The following is a 26,834-nucleotide window of genomic DNA, read 5'->3' as shown; positions in this document are numbered from 1 at the left end:
CAAAAACCACAAATTCTTTCATGTTCATCAAGTTAACTGTGGATCCTTGAATGCCAACTTGGAAAGAATCTAGATTCTGTACATTGTGCATAAAAGGTTGTACCTTAAGTGAAAAAGACACAACCCCAGTTCAAAAACCACAAATTCTTTCATGTTCATCAAGTTAACTGTGGATCCTCTTTCAACTTGCAGAGATGATAGCTTCTGTACATTGTGCATAAAAAGTTGTACCTTTTTAGTGAAAAAGACACAACCCCAGTTCAAAAACCACGAACTGTTTCATGTTCATTAATGGGTAGTCTTTCAATTTGCTGACAGGCTAAAGATTATCTTGAAAAACCTGAAGAGATGGCTTCTGTTGTAGATCCTGCACTTAAACACTTCAGGGAGGAAGATCTGAAGGTGATATGTGAAATAGTTTCCATTTGTATTCATTTAAGGCCTCGAGATCAAGTCTCGATGCAAGATTTGTGCGCGATTTTGGAAAGCAAAATCGATACTTCGGTTTCTTCAGAGCTCAAGGCATCTTCTTTAGCTTGGGCAGAGCTTGCTCTTTCCTCTTGATCCCAGCTCTAAAACCTAACAAACTGTAAATTAAAGATATATATTATACGTATACGTATGTGATATTGTCGATACCGGGTCAAAGATTGTTGCTCGATTGATTTCGTTCGATGAGTTTTATGTAAATTTTTGTCGTAGCGTAAGAGTGTAGAGTGAGTTCCGTGCTGACAAAACTCGGTGTCTTTGTATTAACATCTTTCGGGTTTTTTAGTAATGAAATGGATGAGGATTTGTTGAAGTTTTTGTATTTATTGTTTGTTCAAACGGGTAATTAGATGTGCACAAAAAAGAAAAAAGCCCGGCTTGAAAAAGCCTAGAAAAATTCGGTTAAACTTGAAAAAGACTGTTTTGTAGATGTTTGGTTTCAGGTATATGGAATTCTTTCAGATTATTCTCTAAAATGACATTTAAAAAAAAAAGAAGCGAGGTTACAACATATACAGAGAAAAAATGGTTAGCTGATGTGTGACATCCGTCACCAAACCAGGTTAGTCAACCGTAACTCGAAATCTAACGTTAGCCCTTTTAGTAAATTTATGTGCTCACATGCTTCCTGAAACATAAGGTGTGAAATTTTAGGAGTTGGGTGAGTTCATTTTTTTCCCTTAAGTACTCTAGTCATTCTAATAGTAGAGGAAAGCTAAGTGTTCATAATTCCTAAGTTGAATTTCTTTTCCCGAGTACATAATTGGTCTATACAAATGTTTTATGTGTATTGTATCGGTGACTAAAAGCCTTAGGTAAATGAATTGAGTTAATAATATTAACTAGTTAGGTTGTTTAAAAAAAACTAATAAAAAAAACTAATATTATCAAATAAGCTTATCATATAAAGAAATAAATCAAGTAGTTTTAAATAAATTAAATAATATATTTATGTATAATTATCCATGGAAGAAAACGTAAGGTCTTTTTTTTCTTTTCTTTTTCTTTTTTCAAAATTTAAATATAGTAGTTAGTTGTTGATAATCTTCAATACTTCTTTATCTCCTCCTAAACCCTAATTACTCTCATTCATGAGAAAAACAAAACACAACATTCTCTTTTTTTCCTCTTGTTTGCGTGGTCAAGAATCATCATCACTATCAAGTTATTCAAAGTTTTGTTCTTCAAACTTGCAAGAAACAAGTTCCTTTGATTCCTTCTATAAGTTCTTCTCTAAATCCAGAAGAAATATAATTTTCTTCTATTTTTCTAATGATCCATGAAGGGTACTTGAAGCCTACAAGTGATATCTTCATCACAAATCGTTGAGTTGGTAAAAACCTTCACCTTGTTTGTCTTTCTATCGTTTTTATGATTTTCATTCGATTGTTAATGTAACTCTAATGGATGGAATATATTTTTGATTAAAAACATTTAGATTTTATAAAAAGAATAAGTTTTAATGAGTCTTGGCTAATAATAGAGTCCTTAGTGTGGTTGTTTAGTAAAAACAATGTCGCTTGATCCATTCCAGAATCTGGGCAGAAAATGTGCTGACTTGGAGAGGCCGTATCTCAGTCATAACATGGAGTTAAAATACGAATTTTGGGTCTAGGTTCAAGTTCAATGAGTCTACTTTATGTTCCAAGTAGTTTTGTGTCAAAACAACAAAATTAACTTGGTCAAAAAGCCTTTACCGTTCAGGGTCGCAAAGCTGGAATTTTTTGACAGAATCTAGGACGTTTTGGGTGCCTCACAACTCCCTCATTTTTTTTCGAATTCTTTGGTAAAACTTTTATGGATTGAGTTCAATATGTCTATTAGTCTCTGTAAAAATTTCAGAATTTTTGGAGCTCTTTAAGCATTTTAATTTGTATATAACTTTCTGTTGCGCAAAACAGAACGATTTACTGACTTGTACTTTTATGTTATTTTTAAAATTAGTAAAACATTAATTAAAATTAAGGAAAAATTCTGAAAAATACCTAAGACTCGGAAGTCTCTACCATTAAATTTTGGAACCTTATCTAATTCATTTAAGATATAGGAAAAATTATTGAAGTAACCTAAAATTTCGGTTAAGAAACCAAACTTATAAAACTTGGGCAAACCATCGATACTTAGGTCGAGATGACTACCCACAACTAATTGACTTATAGTTTTACGACGCTTGGTAAAATTGTCCTTTAGAAATACCAGACCGATCATGTATATTCCATCGATTACGAGATTACAATGGTAAGGTTTTAAGCCATGGCCATATGTAGCTCACACACACCCTTGTTTAATTGTAAATTACTTACTTGACCTCTCGCATACCTAATACCATCCACTCACAGGTGAGTTTCGTGGCCCTTTTTACTTATATACTTCTTTTTTTGGGGGGGGGGGGGAATGATACTCAAAAGCTATTTAACTGTTTCTAAGCTGTGTTGAACCCTTTCTTCTATTTATTTGCACAATTTGTGTGTTTATTATTGTAATGAAAGTACTAGTGTTTGATTCCTATATAAGATGTGATTCCTATATTCCTATTAAGCCAACGGTTTAACTCCAGCTGGTAGATGACATGTTTGGAAACCTATCATGTTTTTGTTGTATGATTAAATTGGTTATACAATTATTCCTATGTATTAGTGCTGAATTGCGATATATGTATACACACTGTTTTCCTAAACGCTCTCAAATACACAGCAAATCCTCTTTTGTTATTTAAATCTACGAGCTCACCAACATTATGTTGACGTTTTCGAGAATTCATTTTCAGGTAATACTCATCAAAATGGCTAAGAGTGCTAGGGTTGCTTGTGGACCTTAGAGAGACCTAAGAGATTCCCCGCGTGGTTTTTTTTTGCTTGTGACTAAGTACTTTTGTTTGAAATTTTGTTGACTATGTGATGCCATGGAATTGTCTAACCACGGTACAAGTCTCCACTTGTGACGAGGAAGAGACGTCATGACACTTGGATTAATATTCATTTAGTGAGTTCTCTATTATCATATCATTGTGTTATGACAATCCTCTCCGTCACACTTCGCGTTTCCGCCTAGGTAGGGTGTGACATGATGTAGTACTTTACAAGACTCTTGCAACAGAGGTTAGACAAAACGTGTGCAGTTGTGCTCTAGGGTGTGTGAGTTCTTTTTAAATATTAACTTGAGCTCTGATACTATGTGAGATATGTGAAATTTCATGAGATTATACTCCAAAAAGTGTTGTTTAAAGAAGTGAAATAAGTTTAGTCAAAACTGGTACTTGTGGTTTGTATGGTTTTTACGAAACTGGTATCTCGAGTAAAGACGAAAAAAGAAGGAAAAGGACGAAAATGTCCTCAACGTTAACGAAGGAACTGAATGACCATTAGAGGGAGGGATCAATTCGTTACAAAACGACATACCACAAGTCCCAATCTATAATAAATAAAGTTTAGGGACCATTTTTATAAAAATACATTATATATTAAAATTAAACTTAAAGTATAATAATCAATATACATTAAAATATAATGATTAATTAATTTAATAAACTCAAAGTGTAATTTTTTTATGAATAAACTGGATATCCAACCCATTATGCGAGCCGACTAATTCCAAGACGACCGCCTGCTTTGCAGATAGCCCGGAGTCACTGCATTTGAATTCCCGTGGCCACAAGAAGATTTTTATTCTTTCTTGTATTTGAACCTGGGACCTCCTGGTACTTTTGATATTTGGAGCCAAGCTCAAACCATTCAGGCACCACCCTTGTGGTTAAAAAAGAAGAAGGAAAAGAACGAAAATGTCCTCAACGTTAACGAAGGAACTGAATGACCATTAGAGGAATGGACCAATTCGTTACAAAATGACATACCACAAGTCCCAATCTATAATAAATATTTGTATGGTTTTTACGAAACTGGTATCTCGAGTAAAGACGAAAAAAGAAGGAAAAGGACGAAAATGTCCTCAACGTTAACGAAGGAACTGAATGACCATTAGAGGAATGGACCAATTCGTTACAAAATGACATACCACAAGTCCCAATCTATAATAAATAAAGTTTAGGGACCATTTTTATAAAAACTATCAAACCACATGGACCAAATCCGTAATTTACTCTAATGATGACATGGCAGGATATATTCATGATATTGGAAGTTGGGAGCCCAATAAAAACAATCTGCCCAATAGATCCAATGGGCCGTTGCAAACCCAAAACTACAACTGGCAGTTTGACACGTGTATATTAATCTGACGTGTCGGCATATGCCACGCACGTGACACACAGCTTAAAATCCGTCTTTGAAAAACGAGACCTTTCTACTTTTGCTTTTACCTTTACCATCTCACTTCCAACACACACACACATACACACACACTAACATTACTCGTCGGCGACACCGTAAAATTCCACCGGATGGCTCCCGATGACTGGCCGGAGTGGCTTCCTAGCGACTGGACTGTACAAATCAGAAAGATCGATGAGCGGAAAGTTAAGGTAATTCTTAACCTAAGTCTTCGATTTCTTCCAACTTCCAAGTAGGGTTTTTTTCTTCACTCTGTAGTTGCTGCAGATTTTGTGGTTCTTGTTTTGATTTTGAATTTGTAGCTAAATGACTAACTGCATGTGAATTTTGTGGAGTTAATTTTGCATGTACATGACCGAATTAGGTTATGATGTTTTGTTAGGTTGATCGTTTTCCATTTGTAGTTGATGTTACTCCGTTCTTTAAATTAAAGAAGTGGTCTTTGATTTTAGGTCAAACCTAGTTTATTAAAGGTAAAACTGTTGTGGTTTTAATGCAAATTTGAGATTATCGATGTTATATGAGAGGGGTTTTTTAATCACTCCCAATGTACACAACTTTCACATGAGAATGTTTGAAAACATGAATTGGCCTAGAACTTAAGTTTAGGTTTAACTTGTTTTGATAGCTTATGTTTTCATTTGTGGGTAGTATGTGGTGCTACAAAAGTAACGATCATATTTGTTCTATTTGCTTGAATAGGAGGAAAAATGAACAAATGAAGATGGGTAAGTCATGAATTAACACGATTTATAAGCCCCTAATGTACACTTGTAGGAAATATTTACAATATCCTTTATGAAGTAAAGTGTAGTTGGGAAGTTTTTTTCTCATGAACCTGGACCAAAGTTTATCTCATTATATTGGGAACAAGAGTAGAGTTCGATGTGGTTATGAAAACTTTGAAGAATCGATATGGGCAAAATGCATCAAAATGCAACATTTTTTTTAGTTTCTATTTAGTGGAACAAAGAGTTTTTTTGTTGTAACAAAGTTTCAAAATTTTCTGTTCTGCATCCATTTTGACTGATGATGACCTGCTGATCTTGTAACATTTGATGATGTGAATACCCATTCATGAAACGGTTATGGCTAAGTGGACTATAAACTTGACATCCATGTTATTGAATGTTACAAAACCAGTAGACCACCAGGAAAGTTTGAAGTTTTGTTACATTAAATACGAATGACGTGGCTCCATACCCTGTGGCGTGGTAAGGATTGAAGATTAATGTTAATTAACTTCGTCCTTACCTACAGGGGAGGTGCACTGAGTGAGGGCAGGCCCTCGTTCTTTAGCCAATTGGGTTTGTGTTCTGTGGAGGTTAGTACGATGTTATGTAGGAGATTTTGAAACTTTAATAGAAAATTTTGAAACTTTGTTACATTAAATAGAAAAATCTGAAACTTTGTTACATTGATTGAGGGAAAAAACTATTTTCTGTACTAAATACTTGAATTGGAACTAATGCAAACTTGGTTGCGTTTTGCCCAACTCATATTAATGTTGAAACCAAAATGTAGTCCATTTGACCTCAAAAGTGAAAAATGTATTTTTGAAGGAAGGTAGTTTTTGGTCCAAATGTTTTTTACGGAAAATGAAATCCTCGTAGTCATTGGGAAAATGATTGCTTTAAACTGTAATTGTTACATAAAGTTGAACTGCCAAAAGCTGTGTTAAATCTTAAAACACTACAAGGGTTACTCCACCAAGTACTAGATTACTGCTAGACACCAGTTGAATTGCTGAACTTGGATGTCCGTTAAATGTTTCCCTTCGTTGGGGGCACAAATTGCAATAAAGTTTGCTTTAGTTTCTATTTAGTGCGAAGAATATATATTTTTTTTAAATGATGTAACAAAGTTTTAAACTTTCCTATTTTGTACCATTTTCACCAGCAACGTGTTGATTCTGTAACATTTGATGATGTGGATACCTGTTAACGGAAGTTTAATGGCCAAGTGGACGATAAATTTGACATTCATGTTGTCACATGTTAACAATATAAAGGGGAACTACTAGGAATTTTTGAACTTTCTTATATTAAGTAGGAACTTTTTGAAACCTTTTTCATCATTCTCGCCCGGTCAGTCATGTCCAGTCCCGTCCTCATACCAGAACACACGCTAAACATGATATAACTTGCGAGACCTTGATTTAGAGCGAAGATATAGATTGGCCATTAGTGTAGTTTTATAAATCCATATCTTCCATTCTGAGTGCCTTTTTCTGAAATGTGACATTATAGCAGCACTTTCACACCCTTTGGAATAGTGCCGAAGGTAGAGTTGTTAATGTAATGGCCTATTTCTACAAATAATTGTATTCCTTTTTGCTGTTGCAGTGTTACCTAGATCCTAAAGGACAAAAGTTCTATTCGAAGCCGCAAGTGTTTCGGCATCTTAAGACAATCGACGGCAGCACAGCCAGTGAGAAGACTGTAATGCATACCTTTTGTCAGCCTTCACTTGGATATATTTCTCTTTACTCCTATCATTCTTACAGACCTGTTTTTTATTTAGCATAATGCCAATGGCTCAACTGGAGACGTATCGTTGGAGCCAAATGTGCCCCATACAAATGAAGTTGGAGGACACTCTACAAGACAGGCAACTGGAAGTAGCAACAAGAAATCAAAGGTATTAAAACCAAGTCTTTACCCATTCATGTCATTGCTTAAAGGCGTTTTCATCATATGTATAGAGAGAGCATCGATCAAAGGACATTTGTGAGGAAAGATTCATCTAAAATGCATTTAACGGCATCTATTATGGGTGCTTTTGATAAGCGACAAGATCGACAGGACAGTACGATAAAGAACTTGTTGTCCCATGTTTGGCGTAACATTAGACTGGGACAGGACAGTGCCTGAGCGAGACAATAATTCATTTCTTCTATCCCAGCAAAATAGGTGGAACAAAATAATGAGATAGGACTAGATTGATAATTACTAACTACCCATGTCAAATTAAAACCCTAATGCTTTCAATAATTTTTTCACCCGCCTACCTCACTCTCACCCATCCAGTCCCACCCTTGTACCGAATACACCCTATAGGATCTAATCTGAAGGTCATGATGAGTTCATGGAATCATATGACAACTGGCTTATGATGCTTCTGCTATGTCCACTATCTGATGCGATGGCAACACTGCTCATCATTGCTTTCCATGTGTAATTACCTACAGCTCATTACTATTGATAAACATTTCACCATGGAAGGAAAAGAGCTAGTCTTTTTTCCTCCCTAACTAATCTGTATGGGCATCCAGACATGGAAGCAACACTATGTTGGTTATTTCAGAAATTAATCCACTGAAACTGCATCGTAATGAGTTCGACAGCCCATCTGACCTAATTAGCATGTACCACAGTACCAGTCTTTTGGCTCATTTACCGTGCTTTCATTTGGGTTCTCTTCTGCTTGTTTTTTTGGTTGAGTCGTAAAAGAAGTTACTATAAGCTTGCTGAAGTCAGTATTATACCTTTTTGTAAATGTTTGGTCATTGTAAGGGAGTCTCTCTCGCCCTTTGTGTCTTAAAAAGATGCAATTTTTGGCTTGGCATATAGACTAAGTAAGTTTTGACTAATAATTGAATACCTAAATCTCTCCTTAATAAGACAATATCATGAACACTTGTGAATCACAATAAATCTGACCAATATGCTATGATATTGCTTATGGGCTAATAGGTTAATTTGGATTGGAATCTTTCAAGAAAAAGGAAAACTCACAATAGCTAGTGTAGATGAGTGATTTGTATTTGATTTTTGCACTTCTAACTAATGCATCTTTGTTAGATTATTCTTTAACATTGTTTCATTACTTATGTCATAGAATCATCATGGATAGTGTTATTCTGATCTTATAGAGTAAAATATTTTATCTAAGAAAGTGGGATCGATTTGTCAAATAGTGAAAGGAGAGTATCAAGCCTTGAGCATCGTTTTCTCAATAACTTTTTTCCCTCTTTCTTACTTCTGCTTTTAGTGCCGTTTTGTAACCTGGCTATGACTTGTGTATTTGTTTAGTTTGCCAGTTGCCACTTTACCCCCAACTTAGAATTACAATAAAGTAGCACTTGGTGATTCAGGAAACTAGTGGTAATTTAGCTGGAGATGGATCTTCCTCTGAGGCTGAAGGATCTCAAAGAAAAGACGGGTGGCTACCTGATGGATGGATTGTTCAAGTGAAGACTAGAGCATCTGGTGGCCATACTGGGATGAAATATAAGGTAATTGAAGAAAAATGTTGCCAATATGCAGTTTCCATTCACCAACTTATTTTTAAACTTTTCACTCTTGATCAACTACACCTGAATATGATTTAATTGTATAACAGTGCCAACAATTTTGTATGTTTATCTATTCTATTCTAAGCCTTCTTTATTTTTCTTGGATATGTGACCTATCCGCAATCTACAATCATGTTGGTTGAAATCTGAAAATGTCATAAACATTGTGTTTTTGGTCTGGTTGATTGATGATAGCAATTGTTGTCCTCTTTTCTTCTCTGACCAGATGTTTTAGAACAATCTTTTTATGTTGCTTTGCTATTGCAGTGTTTTACGGATCCTATAACTGGGCGGAAATTCTTTTCAAAGCCCCAGGTGCTGAATTATCTTGCAAGCAAAAACGGCAGTCCGGCCGGACCGAGAGAAGTATGCACCTGCACTTTAGTGCCGGCCCAGTATCAACCTTTCAATTATCTTTTGTCATTTAGTGTGGCTTCCAAAATAGTGTCAATTCTTCAAGTTACAACATGTTAACATCCCCCCTACTTAATTTGGTTATCTGACTTGTTACTGCATCATGTACCTCAACTCTTAAGGGAGATAGATCCTCTACAAAACCGAACAAGTCTCAGAAAAATGGAGCCACCGATGTCAACAAGGATCAAACCATAAAGAAGACAGAAAGCACCCGCTTTGGTTATGAAGTTCGTTTCATCTTAACCTCCAAGATCATGCTAAATTTGAATGTTCCAATTGTTGGTTTTATGTGACCGTCTGATTTATGGAGCAATATCCAGGTAATCTCGAGTGCTCCTGCAGATGGGTTGCCCCCGGGATGGATAAAAGAAATCAGATTGAGAAACTGTGGATCCCTAAAGAAAAAAGATCCGGTACCCAAACGTTTTATTCTTCTTCTTCTTCCCTGTTTGGTATGTGTAAAATTGATACTAAATGAGCCCTTTTTGCAATTAGTGGAAGGAAAACACTCATTTCTTCTTAACATAACAAAGAATATATGAAAGTTTTATGTGGAACCTATGTTGGTTTTTGTTGTTTGCATGACTAACATTACAGTTTATCATGGAACTATGATCCGTAGAAGTAGAATTCTGAATATCTAGAATTCTTATATGGGTATGAACAAAACATACTTCCTCCATGAAAAAAGAGACACAGTTATTAATTAACTAAATGACCATGCTACCCTTAATAATAGAGGGAGTAACAAATTTCTGCATCTTATAATTAAGGGTAGAATTGGAAACTAAATAGAAATATGGATACTTATTTTCGGATGGAGGGAGTATTAATGCTCTATGTTCAGAAAGTCATTTTCACTTAAATGCATTAGAATTATAAGTCTGATGGAGGTCTGGATCCATGCAGTTTTACGTAGACCCGTTGAGTGGCTACATCTTTTTCTCGAAATTGGATGCTTTGCGCTATCTGGATTCTGGGGACATAAAGAAATGCGCCATGAGACCACTGAGAAAGGATATGAATGAAGAAGACTATGTATGTTCTCCTCTAACTTGCAACCACTTACATCAAAAAGAAAAAAAGAAAATTGTGGTTTCTGTTGCTAAAGTCCTTTTATGTTCTCTTTGTAAATCATGGACTCCCTCAAAAAAGGAAGTGCAGTTTCCCTTTCTTTAACAAGTCCATGACTCCAAAATTCAAAGTTCTATTTGGGTCATATGAAAAACTTAAAGCCAACATTTTATTTATTTATATCATGTATAATTTGCTGGCTTTAAGTTTTTCTATGGAATATGGCTTCTCTAAGTGTTTTATGTTTACTAGATGGACTATGAATCATCAGCATCATGTACTCCTAAATTCTGTTTCTGTTCAGCATAATGCTAATCTGGCTGGAGGAGAATTGGCTTCACCAACTGATCCATCCAAAGGAAGTCAAACTTCCGAAGTGTTATCAAATGGTCGTGACAAGGTAAATCTGCTCATTTTATCGGATTTTAAGATATGGTTCTTATTGCTCCCATTCAACTTTCGGTAAATCTGCTTCACATCTAGCTCATGTACAAGACAAAGTTCAACTTCCCATACAATTTTTTGATAAAAGAATTTTCTTTTTGAATTGATATTCTACATTGAGATACTGCCCTATTTGTGAAGGGAACCCAACGAGATAAATCCATCACCATAAACTTTTGTTGTGTGATGATGCATTTGGTCATTTTTTCCTGGAAATCTTTCTTAATTCTTTCTGTTTTGTAGTGTTATATTCATTTTGAAAAGGGATGCAAGTCTTACTCAGTGCCAAAAAGTTTTGCACTATAAATACAATCCAGATTAAAAAAATGTAAATAATTAATGATTGGTGATTCAGAGAAAGGTTCGTCGTTTATCTGGAGTTGGATCTACGCCTATTGCATCCCAGAAAGATGAATCTGACTGGCTACCTGAAGGATGGATTTCAGAAGTGAAGGTTCGAAGTAATGGACTGAGATTGAAGGTAATTGGAAACAGAAGCTTTAGAATATGTACTTCCCATTCATCAGCAACATGCCTTGATATTGATCTTGATTAACTAAAACCGAGGTTATATGAAAGACAAGAACCATGAAATTGAACCATCTTCGACTAGTCTGAGGTTGCAGCCTTTTTATCCATTAATTTATCTGATGGTTTGCTCTTATGGAACAATCTGCATCTTCTAACATATCGATACTCTTTCATCTAGTTTGTCTGACTGATACTCCCTCCGTCCGAATAAGTGTCCCCATTTTTATTTTTATTTGTCCCAAAATAAGTGCCTACTTTCCGATTCTACCCTTGATTATGAGATGGAGAAATTCATTACTTCTTTTATCATCAAGGGTAAAATTGTCATTTATTTAACTAAAAAGTGTAATAACTACACATTTCTAACTAAGTGCATTTTGCATTGTAGAGGTTTATTTTGGGACGGAGGGAGTAATTTTCTAACTGACCTTGATGGAATTCACATGTTGTGATAGATTTTAACAGATGTTTTTCTCCTTTTCTTTTTTTCTGAAGAGACTTTCTCTAACAATCTGGTTATCATTCTGCTGTTGTAGTATTTCATGGAATCTGCAAGTGGGCGAAAGTTCTATTCTAAGCCACAGGTGCTGAACTATCTTGCGAATGGAAATGCTAGTAGCAACTCCAGAAAGAGAAAAATACGCACAGATACCGTTAGTAAATCTTTCCAGCATCGTCTTCTTGTGGGGAAAATGACCAAAATAGCCAATCTTCCCAACCAACCTCACTTTTTAGCCACTTGTTCAATTGAATTCCCATTTTAGCCACAGTTTATGCAAATGTCTTACACATTTGTTTAAACTCGATTTTCAGATTTAATAAAAAAATATTTTTTTGCATAAAGATTCAGATTATTGCGTAAAGAACCCTTACGCATATGCGCAATGATTTTTTGTCTCTCCTAGAAATCAGTCTTTATGCAAATGCGTAAAGCATCTGCTTAAAGACTCGGCTGTTTTCGGAGAGGCTCTTAAAAGTGGCTAAAAGTGAATTTGGTTCATAGGATTGGCTATTTCAGTCAATTTCATTTTTTGGTATTTTGGGAAGAGGCTCTGAAAAGCGGAAATTGACGCAAATAGCCATTTCACAAAATTGATTTCACTTTTTAGCCACTTTAAGAACCATTTCTGCTTAAACTTTTCAATTTAGTAAAAAAAATACACTTTACACCCTGGTAATTAGTTATTTAATTTACTTTATGCCCCTTACTTTTTCCTTTTTCCTTTTTCCTTTTTCCTTTTACACCTTTATTATATATAATTATATATTAAACAAATACGTTTCTTTTTCACAAATTACACCATTATAATCATCTTGTCAATACGTTTAAAATGAGCCCAATATCAAATATTTTTTTGATTTAATCTTATATTATTAAATATTATAAAGCTTACGGATTATTTTTAGTACTTACATTTTATACCCTTATAGTTACAAATTATGTGTGTTAATATAATAAAGGTGTAAAATGAAAAATAAAAATAAAAATACATTAAATAAATAACCATAAAGATAAAAATTGTAAGTTTTAAAAATAATTCGTACGTATTTTTGATATTTTAGTACTTACATTTTATACCCTTTTTAAATTAATTTTTTTGGCCTGAAAACAAACTTTGTCTATTTAAGGAAAAATGTTCCTAAAATGGCTAAAAAGTTGAATCAATTTTGTGAAATGGCTATTTGTGTAAATTTCTCTCTGAAAAGTGGCTAAAACGTGAATTTGGTTGATGTGATTGGCTATTTTAGTCAATTTCCCTTTTTGGTGTATCCTAAAATAGCATCAGATAAGTTTTCACCATAAGTCACCTTGGTTATCTGACATGTGTATCTCAACTCTTTAAGGGAGGTCAACTCGCTGTAGACCCTGATTCATCCTCGAACTCGGAAGCTGCTGATGGAAGGCGCCGCAAAAGATCCAAAAAGAAGAAAAAGAACGTCCAGAATTCCACTTTCAAAGAAGTTCGTTTCTTTCTCCCTGTTCAGATAATGTTGTTAAGCCTTGTCCGTGTTGGGCAAAATGCATCAAAATGCAACGAAGTTTGCCTTGGTTCCTATTTTTTTCTCAATCAATGTAACAAAGTTCAAAAATATTTTATCTTGTACTCATTTTGATCGGTAAACTGTTGATCTGGTAACATTTGAAGACATGGATGTCGAGTAAACGGGTATCCTCGTCATCAAATGTTAACAAGATCAGTAGGTTACCGGTCAAAATGGGTACAAACTAGGAAATTTTGAAACTTGGTTGGATTTTGATGCATTTTGCCGGTCGGTGTTTGATATGATATGCCCACCTGACTTTTGAAATATATAGTTTGTCACAGCATCTCCAGCTGACGGGTTGCCACCAGGATGGATAAAAGAAATCAGAACTCGGAAATACTCAACCCACGAAAGAAAGGATCCGGTACTGAATGTTTTTTTGGCGTGTCGAAAACCTAGTACTAAACAAGCCTTTTGCAAATTATCGTCATTTTCCATACAATTTTTATCATCAAACATCTGATGGAGTGGGATCTATGCAGTACTACACGGACCCTGAGAGTGGCTTTATCTTTCGCTCCAAGTTGGATGCTTTGCGCTATTTGGAGACAGGGGACATAAACTTGTGTGCTATTAGACCAAGGAAAAAGGATGAGAACGGAAACGAGATTGTAAGTCCTCCATTCGCTTGTAGCCAGTTATAATGTTATCCACTGCAAGGCCAACCCACCCCCCCTGGCACACAAAAACATATTTTTCTGATTTTAACAGCACGATCACATTGGCTTAGTGTTTAATGACTTACGGCCGTTTACCCAATGCTTACCTGGTAAGCGCTTACCGGGTGGTAAGAGTAACATTTTCACGTAACTTACTGTGCAAGATTTTAATCCATTAGAACAACATCGCATGCAATATTTTTATGCGGTAAGCGCCTACCGGGTAAGGCTTTTGGTCCTTGTCATGGCTCTTACCATGTAAGATTCTCAATCCTTGTCATGTTCACCCCATAATATAAAGTGACCCAGTAAGTGCTAATAAACGGCCCTGTAAGGGGCCGTTTACCGAACTCTCTTACCGGGTAAGTACCTATCAGCAAGAGTTATCACCCTCACTTACCTTATCGGGTAACATTCTCGATATTCAAAATAGATTGTGGTGAACGTCTTTTACACTGCAAGCGTTTACCGGGTAAGAGTCTTCTCTCACTTACCGGGTAAGATTCTCGGTCCTTGCTATGTCCCTTACATGGTAGGATTCTCGGTCCTTGCTATGCTTCTTACACGGTAGGATTCTTGGTCCTTGCATGCTCACTAATAAGGTAAGTGACACCAGTTATTACGCGGTAAGAGTTTGGTAAAGGGCCCCTAAATCATTAAAAATTAGGCCACAAAATAGAAAATATGGATTTCACCTTTTTGTTAATTTGCTTCTCTTTTGTGAGTGGGACTTTGGGGCTATGTACACTTAGGGGTGTATAAAAAAATAATATCAAGCTCGATCACGATTAACTTTTTCAAAGTCGGGCTCGAGTTCGAGCTCGAATATTTTTTCAATGTTTGAGCTCGAGCTCGATGCTTGTGTACGAGCTCGGACTGGTGATTGATTTGACTCGTTTATTTGCTCAAGCTTGATGATTCTCATATTTTGATTATATAATTTGTGAACATATAAATATGTTTGACTCAAAAAAGTGTATGCGCAAATGTCTCGGCTCGACTCGTAAAGGTTAATCGATCTTTCAAACGAGTCAGAGTCAGAGTCGAACATTGGTGTTATGGAGCTCGACTTGTTAAGTTAAGTGAGCTTTATTTTTTGTTCGAGATCAACTCGAGCTCGAGAATTATTAAGCTCAAGTAGCTTGTTAAAAGCTCGACTTGTTGACACCCCTATGTACACTGGCTGGAATACTTGCTAAGTTGGCCTGGTTGTTTTCTTATAGACCGTTGATGTGCAAACACCGGGGAACGCCACAGCTAGGAAACAACTCTTTGAAGGTGAGAATGAAAAACGATTTATATCTTCACCTTTAGATGCTAATTTGCCGTTTCTATTACGAAATACCGAGTTCTAATATCGAACTTCTGCAGAGAACTCCACGGTAAAGCAACAGAATGCTCAAATTCATGACGAGAACCATGTTACCGACCCGAAGACTGCTGAAAACACCTCTGTTTCTACTCCTCCAAGCGGTCGAGCGGCGAAAAAAATTGCGCAGAGTAGGATCACAAGCCGTAGCAAGTCTTCGGCAGCCGCTGTGCCTGCTCGATCATCGAAAAGATTAAAAGGTCCCCAGACCGAGGCTAAGGGAGACCCGATGTCGAATGACCAAACTATCCAGAGCGAATCACGTGATCTTCCCGCAGATGATGGTCGAGGGGTTCAAGAGAAGCAGGTATCAGGGGTAAATGTGGAAAAACAAGCTGGTGGTGAGGATGACCTCTCGTATCAACTCGGGGATCCTAGTTGGACCGACCAGTGCCTCGATTTTGCAGTCAAAACTCTTACCGGTGAATTTCCGGTTAGTGGGCGGCAAACATCAGGGTCGTTTCAGGAAGGTAGTGATGGGGCGGAGACGGGTGTGAACGAAACTCCAACAAAGGTGAATTGAGGAGTGACGGGTGGTGGGGTTTCTCGGCGACGAATGAGGTAATTGACTTGATATTATGATCTATTTTCTATATAAAACTCGACTATGAAACGCTAGTTAATTTTAAGTAGTAGTTTGTGGGCGCGCTCTAATCGGCAGACTCGTTGTAAAAATTAATAAACTAGACTTGTATCATCGTCAATGAGAAAACCCGAGATTTAGGTGTGAATCATTTTGGTGCCCTCGTATGACTGATACAAACGCCATAAAAAGAGACGATCGTCCTCCCTAAATTGTCTCAACGGTAAGGGGGTGAGAATCACAAGTGAGGTCTCGGATTCTCGGGTACGTATTTGGCACCCATCCACCTGCCTCTGGGACACCGTGATTTTCTTCCTCATGATGGTCGTGGGGACTGCGAGTGTAAACAAGCCGAGTCAAGTAGCAGTTTATAATAAATATCAGGCTCGAGCTCGAATAGAGCTCGATTAACTTTTTCAAAGTCAGGCTCGAGCTCAACCTTGAATATCTTTTTAATGTTCGAGCTCAAGCTCGAACTCGAGATCGGTTAACTTGTTTATTTGCTCAAGTTTTGATGATATCATATTTTGATTATATAATTCGTAAACATATAAATATGTTTGACTCAATTAGTGTACGCTCGAATGGCTCGGCTCGATTTGACTTGTAAAGTTTAATCGAGCTTTTGAACTAGTCGACTAAAACATTGGTGTTATGGAGCTCGACTCATTAAGTTAAACAAACTGTATTTTTTGATCAAGATCGACCCGAGCTCGAGTAGCTCGTGAAAAGCTCGACTCGTTTACATCTCTAGTGGGTCCGGTGCGGCGGGGTCACTCCATAGGGTGGTGTATACTCTTCTGCCTCAAGAGGTATGGTCAAATGATGGCTGTGGGATTTATGCAAACGGGATGCTGCAAAGGCAGTGTTTGTCTTCAACCCTAAATAACCAATTTCCTTGCAGGGCTTCTTTGATGTTTGGGCCGTAAACCTGAGCTCGAGTTCATATTTGTACACAAACTCGAGTATTTTGACTCAATTTAAGATCAAAACACTTGTTTCTTCAATAGATTATGAAATACTGGAGGTATCGACACCTCGAAGCATTTTTGAAAGGAATGACCAATAATTTATCTCGTAAGAGGTATAGGAAAGACTAAGAGGCTGTTTGGTTGAATAGTTTGATGCAAAATGATTTAAAGGCTCTCATAATATAATGTAAAATGAAATATAATTGTTTGGTAATTGTTTACAATAAAATATGGGTGCTGAATGGCTAAGAGATGTCTAGGATACAAAATCATCCAAAGGGTTTTAGAATCATTAAGAGTTCTTTTTTTTGTCAAACAAGATTCACTTTTTAATGATTCAGACACTTTCTTTTAATGGTATTAGAGTTTCTTAACCCTCCCAACTAAAATAAAAGAGAAAACATGAAAGAATTTGCATAGAAACCTTCAAAATCATAAGAGTTATTAAAAATAACTTCAAAATACATTTAATTATGATATTTTAAAGGTAAGGAATCTACGTCTTCCTTGGTATAATTACCCATGGGCCTCATGTTAATATCGATTGTTGGTAAGGATCTTAAACCTAACAAGTGTTTATTAGAAAATAGTCTTTTCTTTCATTTATCAGATAATGCATTTGATCAGGTAAAATTCTCGGTCATTGTCATGTTCAATCGGTAAGGTAAGTAATATTGGTAAAAGCTTACCCGTCTGACGACCCCTTATTCTTTTATTTTAGCTAAAATTCTCAACGCGATATGAAGTTTAACGTGTCCAAATACGACGAGCTTTCCATTTAGGTTAATAATTTATATTATGCCCAAAATGATATATATTAACCAAATATGTTAAATGATGAGAAGCAATATAATTCAAGTTCAATGAGGATATATAATTATTAGGGGTGTACAAGACTCGAATTATCCAAAATTCGAAACCAAACCCAAATCGGAAGTAAGTTATTTATGTCAAACCCAAATGTCCAGAAATCCGAAAATCCAAAAACCGACTTTTTGGGGAAAATTTGGGTTCGGGTTGGGTTTATGTTTGGCCAACCGATCCATCCGAAAATCCGAAATATATATACGTATATATTTTAAATACTATATAATTATATTTATTTATCTAATTATCTTTTGGAAATTCTAAAAATCTTAGTCAGTCGTGTTTTTTCTAATTTCTAAGCATACTATTGATTTATCAATCATCTGAATCAATTGAGTTGATCGTCAAAATCGATTGGATATATATACTTTTGCATTACAACTAAATCCGAGTCCGACCGATCTCAACCCAAAACCTGACCGACCCGAACCCGTAGCAATCCGATATCCGAATTCCAAAAATTGAGGTTTGATTTCCATATCCGAAATCTAATCAGATTTTTTATTTTCTCACCCACCCCACCCGATACACACCCCTAATAATTATTAGATCGAGAGAAAAATGAGGTCCTAATAATTATTAGATCGAGAGAAAAATGAGGTCCATGTCCTCAAATTTGATACATACTTTTAATAATTGATTGCTTTAGGATTTTTTTACAAACAAATCATATTTCTTTTATTAATCGAAGAAAACAACTTTGCATTGAACAAGTGACTTTTGACGTAAAACGATTTCTTGTATTATATTTTTTTCATAATTTTACCAGATAACCAACAGACCGATTATATTGTGTATTAAAATATTGAACGACAAGAAAGCCCTAAGAGAAAAGGTTGGGTATTTGCTTAAATAAAGACGTTTAGGTGGACATGTGAGCGAACTATATTTGACAAGATTCCAAATGAGGTCTAGCAGGCGATGTTTTGGAGTTTCCCACATCACAAATAAGTTGAGAGAAGGAAAATTGAGAGGATTCGACCACGTTCACAGGATGTGAATGACAGCTTCGATGAGGATGGTAAAAAGTGTAGGGTCAAGAGACTGAGAAGGAGGGGTAGGACGAGGAGGACTTGGGATGAATAACTTAAGTTAGACATGGCAGCTTTAAGCATTTCCGTGAACACAACCTCTAATAAGAGTTCTTGAAGACATAAAATTAGGATAGTAGACTAAGGGTCAGGTCGGTATAACTAGCCTAGACAGGAGGAACGATTTGGAGAAATTGAGGATTGAGTTAGCGAGCCATGAGTTAGACCCCTAAATCCTAGGTTAGGTTAGACTAAGGTTGTGTAGTCTTTACTACTGTGGTTAGGTTTTTCGATTTGTCTATTTCATCTTGATTGCTTACTTCTGATTTGTTTTTATTTATTTATTTTGACACTTCATTTCTTGTTTTCAAGTTCTTTTTTTTTATGTTCTTCTTACACAAATCTTTATCCTTTTTTTTTTGCACACTTTATACAAGCCGAAGGCCTTCACGAAAACAACCCCTCTACTCTTTTATAGTGATGTTTATATCTACATACATCTCACCTCCCTCTAACCCCACTTTATGGTGGGATTTATTGGATTTGGTTTATGATTTATCTGTTTATTGACCGGATAGTATTAGTCATGGAGATGGACTCATGTAATAATACGTGCAACAAAGTCTTCTTCTTTCGATTTGAAGTCAAATGGTTCGCAATTGAAGATTATCATAAATACAGACCAAATGAAAACACTCAAATCATCAACACTCGACAACATAGCCTCATGTCATACCACAACACCCGTGTTCATTTGTATGAAGATTCTTTCCATCCTCCAAAGTCACCCTCATCCCCATGACACCCGTCTTCATTTGCATCCTCCTTTTAACACATGGATCATATTGTTGTCAGTTTGCACTTTGGATTTTCGTGGTCTTTAATAAGAGTGTAAATATGAAATTCAACCAAGCAATGTTTAAGCTTAACTCATTTAGTTAAGAACGTTCATTGAAATTGGTATCGGCAACCAGAAGGCGCCACTAATCAATGCGGTCAAGACCTACCGCCACATGGTCCTAGAACCGAAAAAGCCCTCTCTATGGGATGTTGGTGTAGAAAACAAGGAGGAAATGTTTATTGTTTATGCCTAAGCTTATTTTATTTGTGGTGTTTTTAGGATGATTGAATTGATGGAATTCAATCCTTTTTATAGGCAAAGAGAGGACTAAAACCTAAAAAACATACATGCGTGTGTGTATATAGAGAGAGGGGAATGTTCAATTGCAAATATGTTTTTTGTTGTAAGATTGGAACAAAAGAGAGTGTGACACGTTTTACCATTTGTTCTCATTCATCATCAAAAATGAATGTGAACTTTTTATGACATACAAGATGAATATTACACCATTCATGATGAATATTACACCATTCATGATGAATATCCGGTGATTGTCAGAGACTCGTGGCACGCTCTCCTTTGTCGCCGGTTCATAAGAAACTTAAGTTTGCAATGAACCACCCCTATATATATATATATATATATATATATATATATATATATATAGGGTTAAATCAAATGAGAACAACAAGAAGGTTATAAATCCATAAGAACCTACTTAAAATTATTTTTTATATGATTGTTTTTCATCAAATGGTAGGATTTAAAATATTGTTTCAGACATATTTGTTTCATAATGTGATAGTTTTGCATGCATTTGTTTCATCATAGGAATGTTTTTTACATGTATTTTTCGTTTTACTAAGTGAACAAAAGAAAAGTTCCGCGTGTAACTTTTTCGGAAGGTGAACATAAACATATGTGAAATAATATTATAAATCATGGCTTTTGATTAAAAAATTCATGTAAAAAATATTTTTGTATCGGTATTCACGAGTTTGTAACATTTTTGTGGTTCTCATTTGATTATCGTCATATATGTAGACGAATGACCGTGTGATAATAGAAGTTAATTTGAGAAGTGTATGAAGAAATTTGAACGTAATTTTTAATCCCAAGACAACCCTTAAATTGCGTTTTAGAAGAGAATTGATCTGATGGTTCTCTTCAATTAAGATTGATCCAAATGTGAATCCCTTTTCATTGTAATTTTCATTATACCAGAATCCAACCCTATATGTGTGTGTGTGTGTTGTGATTGCTAAAACAGGGAGTAGGAAGTTAGAGAGGAAAATGACTAACCTCTGGAATGAATTCAAGGCCAACTTTAATCTCCCCACAGTATTCATCATTTATCACCACATTGTATGGTGTAGGTGGGATGCTTCCTTCCACAAACACCGGCTCAAGTGGAACTCTGCATGCATACAACACAAGCAAATGTAACTCTGTTTTTATTTGCTAAATTATGAGATTTGAAGAAATCATATATACTTTGCCTCGCCCACGATATCGTCTTCAGAACCAACGTCACTGTCCTTTATCTTGATCACGAGTTCTGGCACGGAGCCCACCACAGAAAAAACAAATGTCTCATTCCATTCAGGTGAAGATCCTTGTCCTGTGAGTCCCCATTCAGCAAGAACATTAGGCGCAACCGATACTAGTGGCAGGTTCAAATAAGAATGCTAAATAAAGTATGAAGGAAAGAAAAGAGGATGTTCATATGTGAATCATTGAAAAATTCCATGTAAAGATGCATATTAATCTGTAACGAACGTTGGCTCACATACGCTGATACGCATCTTCAAATAAATTTTTTCGGATTCCCATATGACCCTTCCCTAGCCTTTTTCTTCTTTACTTCTCACAATATTTAGTCTTCTTATTTGAAGCAAGCCCATTAAAGTTATATACTACACAACACAAAAATGGAAGATCGTCAAAAGAGTGGTAGAGATTGAACCTGATGCCACATTGCTCTTTTGCTCCTGAGTTCGATAAGTGATCGTCACATACGGGTCCATTTTCGCTGCAGACAAAGTACAGATTCATCAAACACTTGAGAAGAAGAACGCGACTGCCTAAAGTCCATATGAATATGTACAAAGATTCAGATGGTCAATAGTGAAGCTGAATTAAATACAAAATCCTTCTAGAAGCAGAAATGATATGATTTAATCTAAAGCAATGTACAACTTTCAATGAAATTATTATAACATTATTGGAAAGGACTTAACCATTGTGTTTGGGGGGGGGGGGGGGGGGAAGGATTAGCAAATAACTTTTCAGGATTGATCCTGATCGTGATTTTTTACTGTTAGACTAGATCATGTTTGTAGAAGAATGGATGACGAATTTAAAGTAGTAGTGTATGACTTGGATCCGATGATTCTGATCTGATTATGTATGATCATATAGTAAATCATTAATGATTCTATCTAAATTCATTACAGAAACAAACATGATCGGATCAGAATCATCAAATTAAATCAGTTTTTATGACATTTACTCTCTCATACGAAATATGATCAAAGTGCACTCGATTTTACTTGATCATCATTACATCAACTTCTGATTTTCACTTCCGCCTAATTATTCCCTCCAAATTTCCTAGTAACATTAAGGATTATCATTTAATCGTGCTCAAAACGTAATCAATAATGATTTACTATATAAACATATATATATATATATATAATCAGATCCGAATCATCAGATCCGAGTCATAGATTACTACTTCAAATTCGTGCTCCTTTTTTCTACAGACATGATCAAGTCTAACAGTAAAAAGTCATCAATCACGGAACTTACTAAAAAAATCGGTGTCGTGGAGGCCTTTAGCACCAACAAGGAGGACCTCAAGCTTTCCTCTTGGCATTTTGTCGGAAAAAATGGAGGAATCAAACGGCACAGATCCCGGTGGAGAGAATATCGGATGCCCAACTGGATCTCTCTTTTTCGATGCTCGTGTCGTGTGTATACATCAGCGGAATCAGGAAGACAAAAGGGGGTTATTTATACAATAGATTTAATTTTTCTAAATAGTCCCTTAAATTTGAATTTAGCCCATTAAAGTCCTCTAAAACAAATTAAATTTAGAGATGCACAAAGCTAGTGATACCAAACCGGCCCGCCATGGCCCGGGACCGCCGGAGAACCGGAACTGGGACTGGCAAAGAACCGGCCCGGGACCGATAAGGACCGGTTGAGGGACCGATAAGGACCGGTTGAGGGACCGCTGACCAGGACCGGTTATGTTTTTGGGCGGATTTGTGGGACCGGCCCGGTGAGTTCAAGAAAAGAGCCGTTTTTACCATTTGGAAGGTTTATATGATCGTGTTTTGTGTTTTTTGATCGTTTTTTTTTTGTCCTTTTGGCCTTCTAAACAATATATATACAAGTGTCATGGAGTATGGAGTAAGATACCAACTTACAAAACGTAAAAACGCAAATAATTGAATATTTAAATGTAATTTTAATTATAATAAAACGTATTTTTAAAATGTATTTAAGTAACCCAATCACAAATTTTATAATGTATTCAAAAAAAAATTGTAAGGACCGGTTACCCATAACCGGTTATGGATCAAATTAAACGGGCTTGAGTTTGATGACCGGGACCGGACTTTGGCCATCACTACACAAAGCCAAGGATTTTTCGAACCTGGGCCCGGAACTTTCAAACCCGTTTTCGATGAACCAAAAAAGTCTAGGATTTTTTGGTCTTGGTTTTGGTCGGGCTTTTTTTCAGGTTTAATTTTTGTTGGCCCTTAAAACAATTGATTAGATTGGATTTTAAGGCCGAGACTTGAAATAATGATGTATGATTTTGATTGTGAAATTGTGTGAGTCTAGAGGCAAACAGTGTTTCTTATTCCATTATATGAACGTTTGAAATACTTTCAGGATTATGAGTTAAGGAGCATATTGGCACAATTTTGTAGACTATAAATGTAACTAAGACCATCACATATTTATTGAATACTCGAGAATTTCCAGTAATACAAGAACCAAACGAATGTTTGGTATGGGTGGAAATGTCCTTTTCTTTCTTTAGCTAGACTCGAGAAGCCATAATCGATGAGGTTAAACCCTTCTTATTCCAACACTGTTATCTTAAAACGTCGTAGAGATAGTTTTACTAAATGAGTTCATGGGCAGAACACCACTTTGTAGTTGGTGCCACCAGGGCAAGTAAATAGACTGGTCTTGTCGTCTTGAGGGAAACTATAAGCATCAGGGCACCTGTCTTTGAAGAACTTGGAATACTCAGTTGGACCACAACTACCATACTCAATGGTGCAACAATACTCGACAGTTTTGAAAACTGTGCAAGGGTTATTGCATCCCCCTTTGGTTCGCAGTTTCTCAGGGCATTGAGCATTGATGTTAGGATCCGCACACCTCATTGTCTTACACGAAGCACCAACCGGGCTAAACTCCATTGGGATATTAAATCCATCAACAACAGATATGTCAACAAAGTCATTATTACTGTCTTGGTTAAGAGCCAACTCGGCTAAGGTGTTAGGTGGCGCCCCATAACCCTGGCATTCAAGCATTCCATTGCAATCACCAGTATCACACTTTCCTTTCCCACTGGCATCAAAAGTACACCCAGTTCGTCCCCAAATACGAGCCTTAGCGGTTCCAGGTGCCACCACGACTGGCCAGGTTTGCCCTGTTTCAAGCCGTTTGCCTCCACCAGGTGAGGCAGCGGCCCAAACAGTATATGGACATTGGTTTACTACATCGAAATTGGCTCCCTGACCGAAAGTAAAGAAAAAGACACAGAGAACAAGTAACGGAATCGAATAATTTTTGACAGAACTCATGTTTAGTATATACGGTAAGTAACCTTCAAAACATAGGTTAAAAAGCCTTCGGTTTAAAGGGTTTATATAGAGGAGGATTGCCATAAGTTAGGCATAGAAGTGAAGTATTTTCCACAAAATATTCAAAGACTATGATTTCAAAAATTAGGTTTGGAGTCATTGAATGAAAAATTGAAAGATTTGGAAGTATGAGTGGAAAAATAAGTTGGGTTGATAAGATAGAAAAATGGAGAAGAATTGTCAAAAACATAATAAAATATAAAATAATTTAATATTCTTCTAGAAATAATTAAATTAAATTTAATAAATTAGAGAAATCATTTAAAAAAAACTTATAGTTTTCATATTCATCAATCGTATTATCTATAGTATATTAAAATAACAGTTGATAAAAATTCTTAAAAACCATTTTTTATGTATGAAGTATTGTTTATTGATGCATGTTACATAAAATTCAAGATTATAAGTAATTATACGTAAGTACAACTTATTAAAGATTCAAAGCTTTATGTTTGAATTCGTGTAACTAAATGTAAATAAATATAACCAAATAAATGATAAACATCTCATTTTAAATATAGAAAAAAAAATCTAGAATATAATTAAGATAATCATTGAGTTATAACAACATAATTAATTATTCTATTTATAAAAAATTATATTATTAAATAAAGAATAAAAAAAATGAATTAAATAAATACACAAAAAAAGGAGAAATTTTAAGTAGTTAGTTTGATACTAATATCAATATTTTTTTTACATTTTTTTATGATATCTTCATATTTATATCTTATTAAAAAATAAAAACATCATCGTTTTCTTAAAACCACATAAAACCGTATTATAACATCGATTGAGACAAAAAAAAAACATTAAAATCGAAATGTATCTCGCTACATTGTTCGAGTCCCTTCTAGTATTAATTTATACATTCTTAATAAAAAAAATTACATTTACACATTTATGATTAGTTATTTAATTATTTTATATCCTTTATTTTTATTTTATTTTCATTTTACACCTTTATTATATTAACATATATAATTAGATATTAACTAAAATACAAAAAGAAATACTTTTTTGTTTTTCAATAAGTTATATAATTATAGTCGTATCGTCAATATGTTTAAAATGAGTCTAATATTGAATATTTTTTAATTGAATCTTATATTATTAAATATTATAAAGCTTACGAATTATTTTTAGTATTTACATTTTTTACCTTTATAGTTAAAGATTTTGTGTGTTAATATAATAAAGATATAAAAAAAAATAGATAACCAGAAGGGTAGAAAATGTTAATTTTAAAAATAATTCGTATGTATTTACGATATATAATAATATAAAATCGAATAAAAATATTCAATGTTGGACTCATTTTAAATGTATTGACGAGAAGATTATGATAGTGTAATTTGTAAAAAAATGTATTTTTTATGTATTTTAATTAATATACGATTATTCGTCTTAATATAATAAAAATGAAAAATGAAAAAAAAAAAGAATATAAAATAAATTAAAGGGTGTAAAGTGTAAAAAAAATATTATGTGTGGTAAACTATTTTTACATTTTACATCCTCATAATTAGTTGTTTAGTTTACTTTATATCTCTTATTTTTAATTTTTCATTTTACACTTTTATTATATTAATTAAAATACATAAAGAATACGTTTCTTTAACAAACATTATTATTATCGTCTTGTTAATACGTTTAAAATGAACCAATTATTGAATACTAGAAGCGTACTCGCGCAATGCAGTGAGATACATCGTGATTTTAATATTTTATTTTATTATTTATCTCTGTCGATGTTATAATATGGCTTTATGTGATTTTGATAAAGCAATAATGCTTTTATTTTTGAATAAAATATATTTTTGAAGATATCATAAAATTTTGACAAAAATATTAGTATCAAATTAACTACTTAAAATTTCTCATTTTTTGTGTAATTTTTAACTCAATTTTTTTATAATTTAATTTATGTACAATAACGAAATAATTTATATTTGGTCTAATAATATAATTTTTTATAAAGATAATAATTATTTATTTTGTTGGAACTCGATAATTATTCTAATTATATTT

At 34.9% G+C, this 26,834-nt stretch overlaps 4 protein-coding genes across 6 annotated transcripts in view; 2 read left to right on the top strand and 2 right to left on the bottom strand.

The window, feature by feature from the left end:
* Positions 1-802, top strand: part of LOC112529561 (probable LRR receptor-like serine/threonine-protein kinase At1g63430) — an 8,290-nt gene extending 7,488 nt beyond the window's left edge. The window contains exon 13 of the mRNA XM_025140882.1: positions 319-802. Coding sequence (XP_024996650.1) covers positions 319-564 — 246 coding nt within the window. The 3' untranslated portion in view covers positions 565-802. The remainder of the gene's footprint in view (positions 1-318) is intronic.
* Positions 803-4,798: 3,996 nt separating this feature from the next.
* On the top strand, positions 4,799-16,346 carry LOC112529248. 2 transcript variants are annotated; one of them, XM_025140428.1, is made up of 16 exons: positions 4,799-4,966; positions 7,121-7,216; positions 7,299-7,415; positions 8,872-9,012; positions 9,340-9,438; positions 9,609-9,716; positions 9,810-9,902; positions 10,399-10,527; positions 10,868-10,963; positions 11,363-11,488; positions 12,075-12,191; positions 13,384-13,500; positions 13,856-13,948; positions 14,067-14,195; positions 15,467-15,521; positions 15,615-16,346. In XM_025140428.1, exons 1-16 carry the CDS (start codon positions 4,886-4,888, stop codon positions 16,133-16,135), a joined length of 2,118 nt encoding a protein of 705 aa, XP_024996196.1. In that variant the 5' UTR covers positions 4,799-4,885; the 3' UTR covers positions 16,136-16,346. The 2 variants fall into 2 exon arrangements, with proteins under 2 accessions (XP_024996196.1, XP_024996195.1); XM_025140427.1 differs by having other exon boundaries at positions 4,817-4,966; positions 8,857-9,012.
* Positions 16,347-19,670: 3,324 nt separating this feature from the next.
* LOC112529698 (elicitor-responsive protein 3) lies at positions 19,671-22,902 on the bottom strand. Of its 2 annotated transcripts, none has more exons than XM_025141054.1 (5): positions 22,720-22,902; positions 21,872-21,937; positions 21,400-21,526; positions 21,208-21,322; positions 19,671-19,889 (listed from the first exon to the last, which is right to left on the bottom strand). In XM_025141054.1, the coding sequence occupies exons 1-5, from the start codon at positions 22,784-22,786 to the stop codon at positions 19,815-19,817; spliced, it is 450 nt and encodes a 149-aa protein (XP_024996822.1). In that variant the 5' UTR covers positions 22,787-22,902; the 3' UTR covers positions 19,671-19,814. The 2 variants fall into 2 exon arrangements, with proteins under 2 accessions (XP_024996822.1, XP_024996823.1); XM_025141055.1 differs by having other exon boundaries at positions 19,671-19,886.
* Positions 22,903-23,867: 965 nt separating this feature from the next.
* LOC112529141 (pathogenesis-related protein R major form-like) overlaps positions 23,868-26,834 on the bottom strand; it is an 8,398-nt gene continuing 5,431 nt past the window's right edge. Inside the window, exon 2 of the mRNA XM_025140218.1 lies at positions 23,868-24,670. Within this exon, the coding sequence (XP_024995986.1) occupies positions 24,060-24,670 (611 nt within the window). The 3' untranslated portion in view covers positions 23,868-24,059. The remainder of the gene's footprint in view (positions 24,671-26,834) is intronic.

The sequence above is a fragment of the Cynara cardunculus genome, assembly GCF_001531365.2.
Source record: "Cynara cardunculus var. scolymus isolate 2C chromosome LG 16, CcrdV1, whole genome shotgun sequence".
In the NCBI taxonomy this organism is placed as follows: Eukaryota; Viridiplantae; Streptophyta; class Magnoliopsida; order Asterales; family Asteraceae; genus Cynara; species Cynara cardunculus.
This window is presented reverse-complemented; position numbering and strand designations above follow the sequence as displayed.

Excerpts from the sequence above, each read along its gene's own strand:
- LOC112529248 (XM_025140427.1), top strand. The coding sequence starts at position 4,886 with ATGGCTCCCGATGACTGGCCGGAGTGGCTTCCTAGCGACTGGACTGTA. Across the intron at positions 9,013-9,339 it reads ATACTGGGATGAAATATAAG|TGTTTTACGGATCCTATAAC; the intron begins GTAATTGAAGAA and ends TTGCTATTGCAG. Across the intron at positions 13,949-14,066 it reads CCCACGAAAGAAAGGATCCG|TACTACACGGACCCTGAGAG; the intron begins GTACTGAATGTT and ends GGATCTATGCAG.
- LOC112529698 (XM_025141054.1), bottom strand. The coding sequence starts at position 22,786 with ATGCCAAGAGGAAAGCTTGAGGTCCTCCTTGTTGGTGCTAAAGGCCTC. Across the intron at positions 21,323-21,399 it reads GATATCGTGGGCGAGGCAAA|AGTTCCACTTGAGCCGGTGT; the intron begins GTATATATGATT and ends GTATGCATGCAG. Across the intron at positions 19,890-21,207 it reads GCCTTGAATTCATTCCAGAG|GAGGATGCAAATGAAGACGG; the intron begins GTTAGTCATTTT and ends ATGTGTTAAAAG.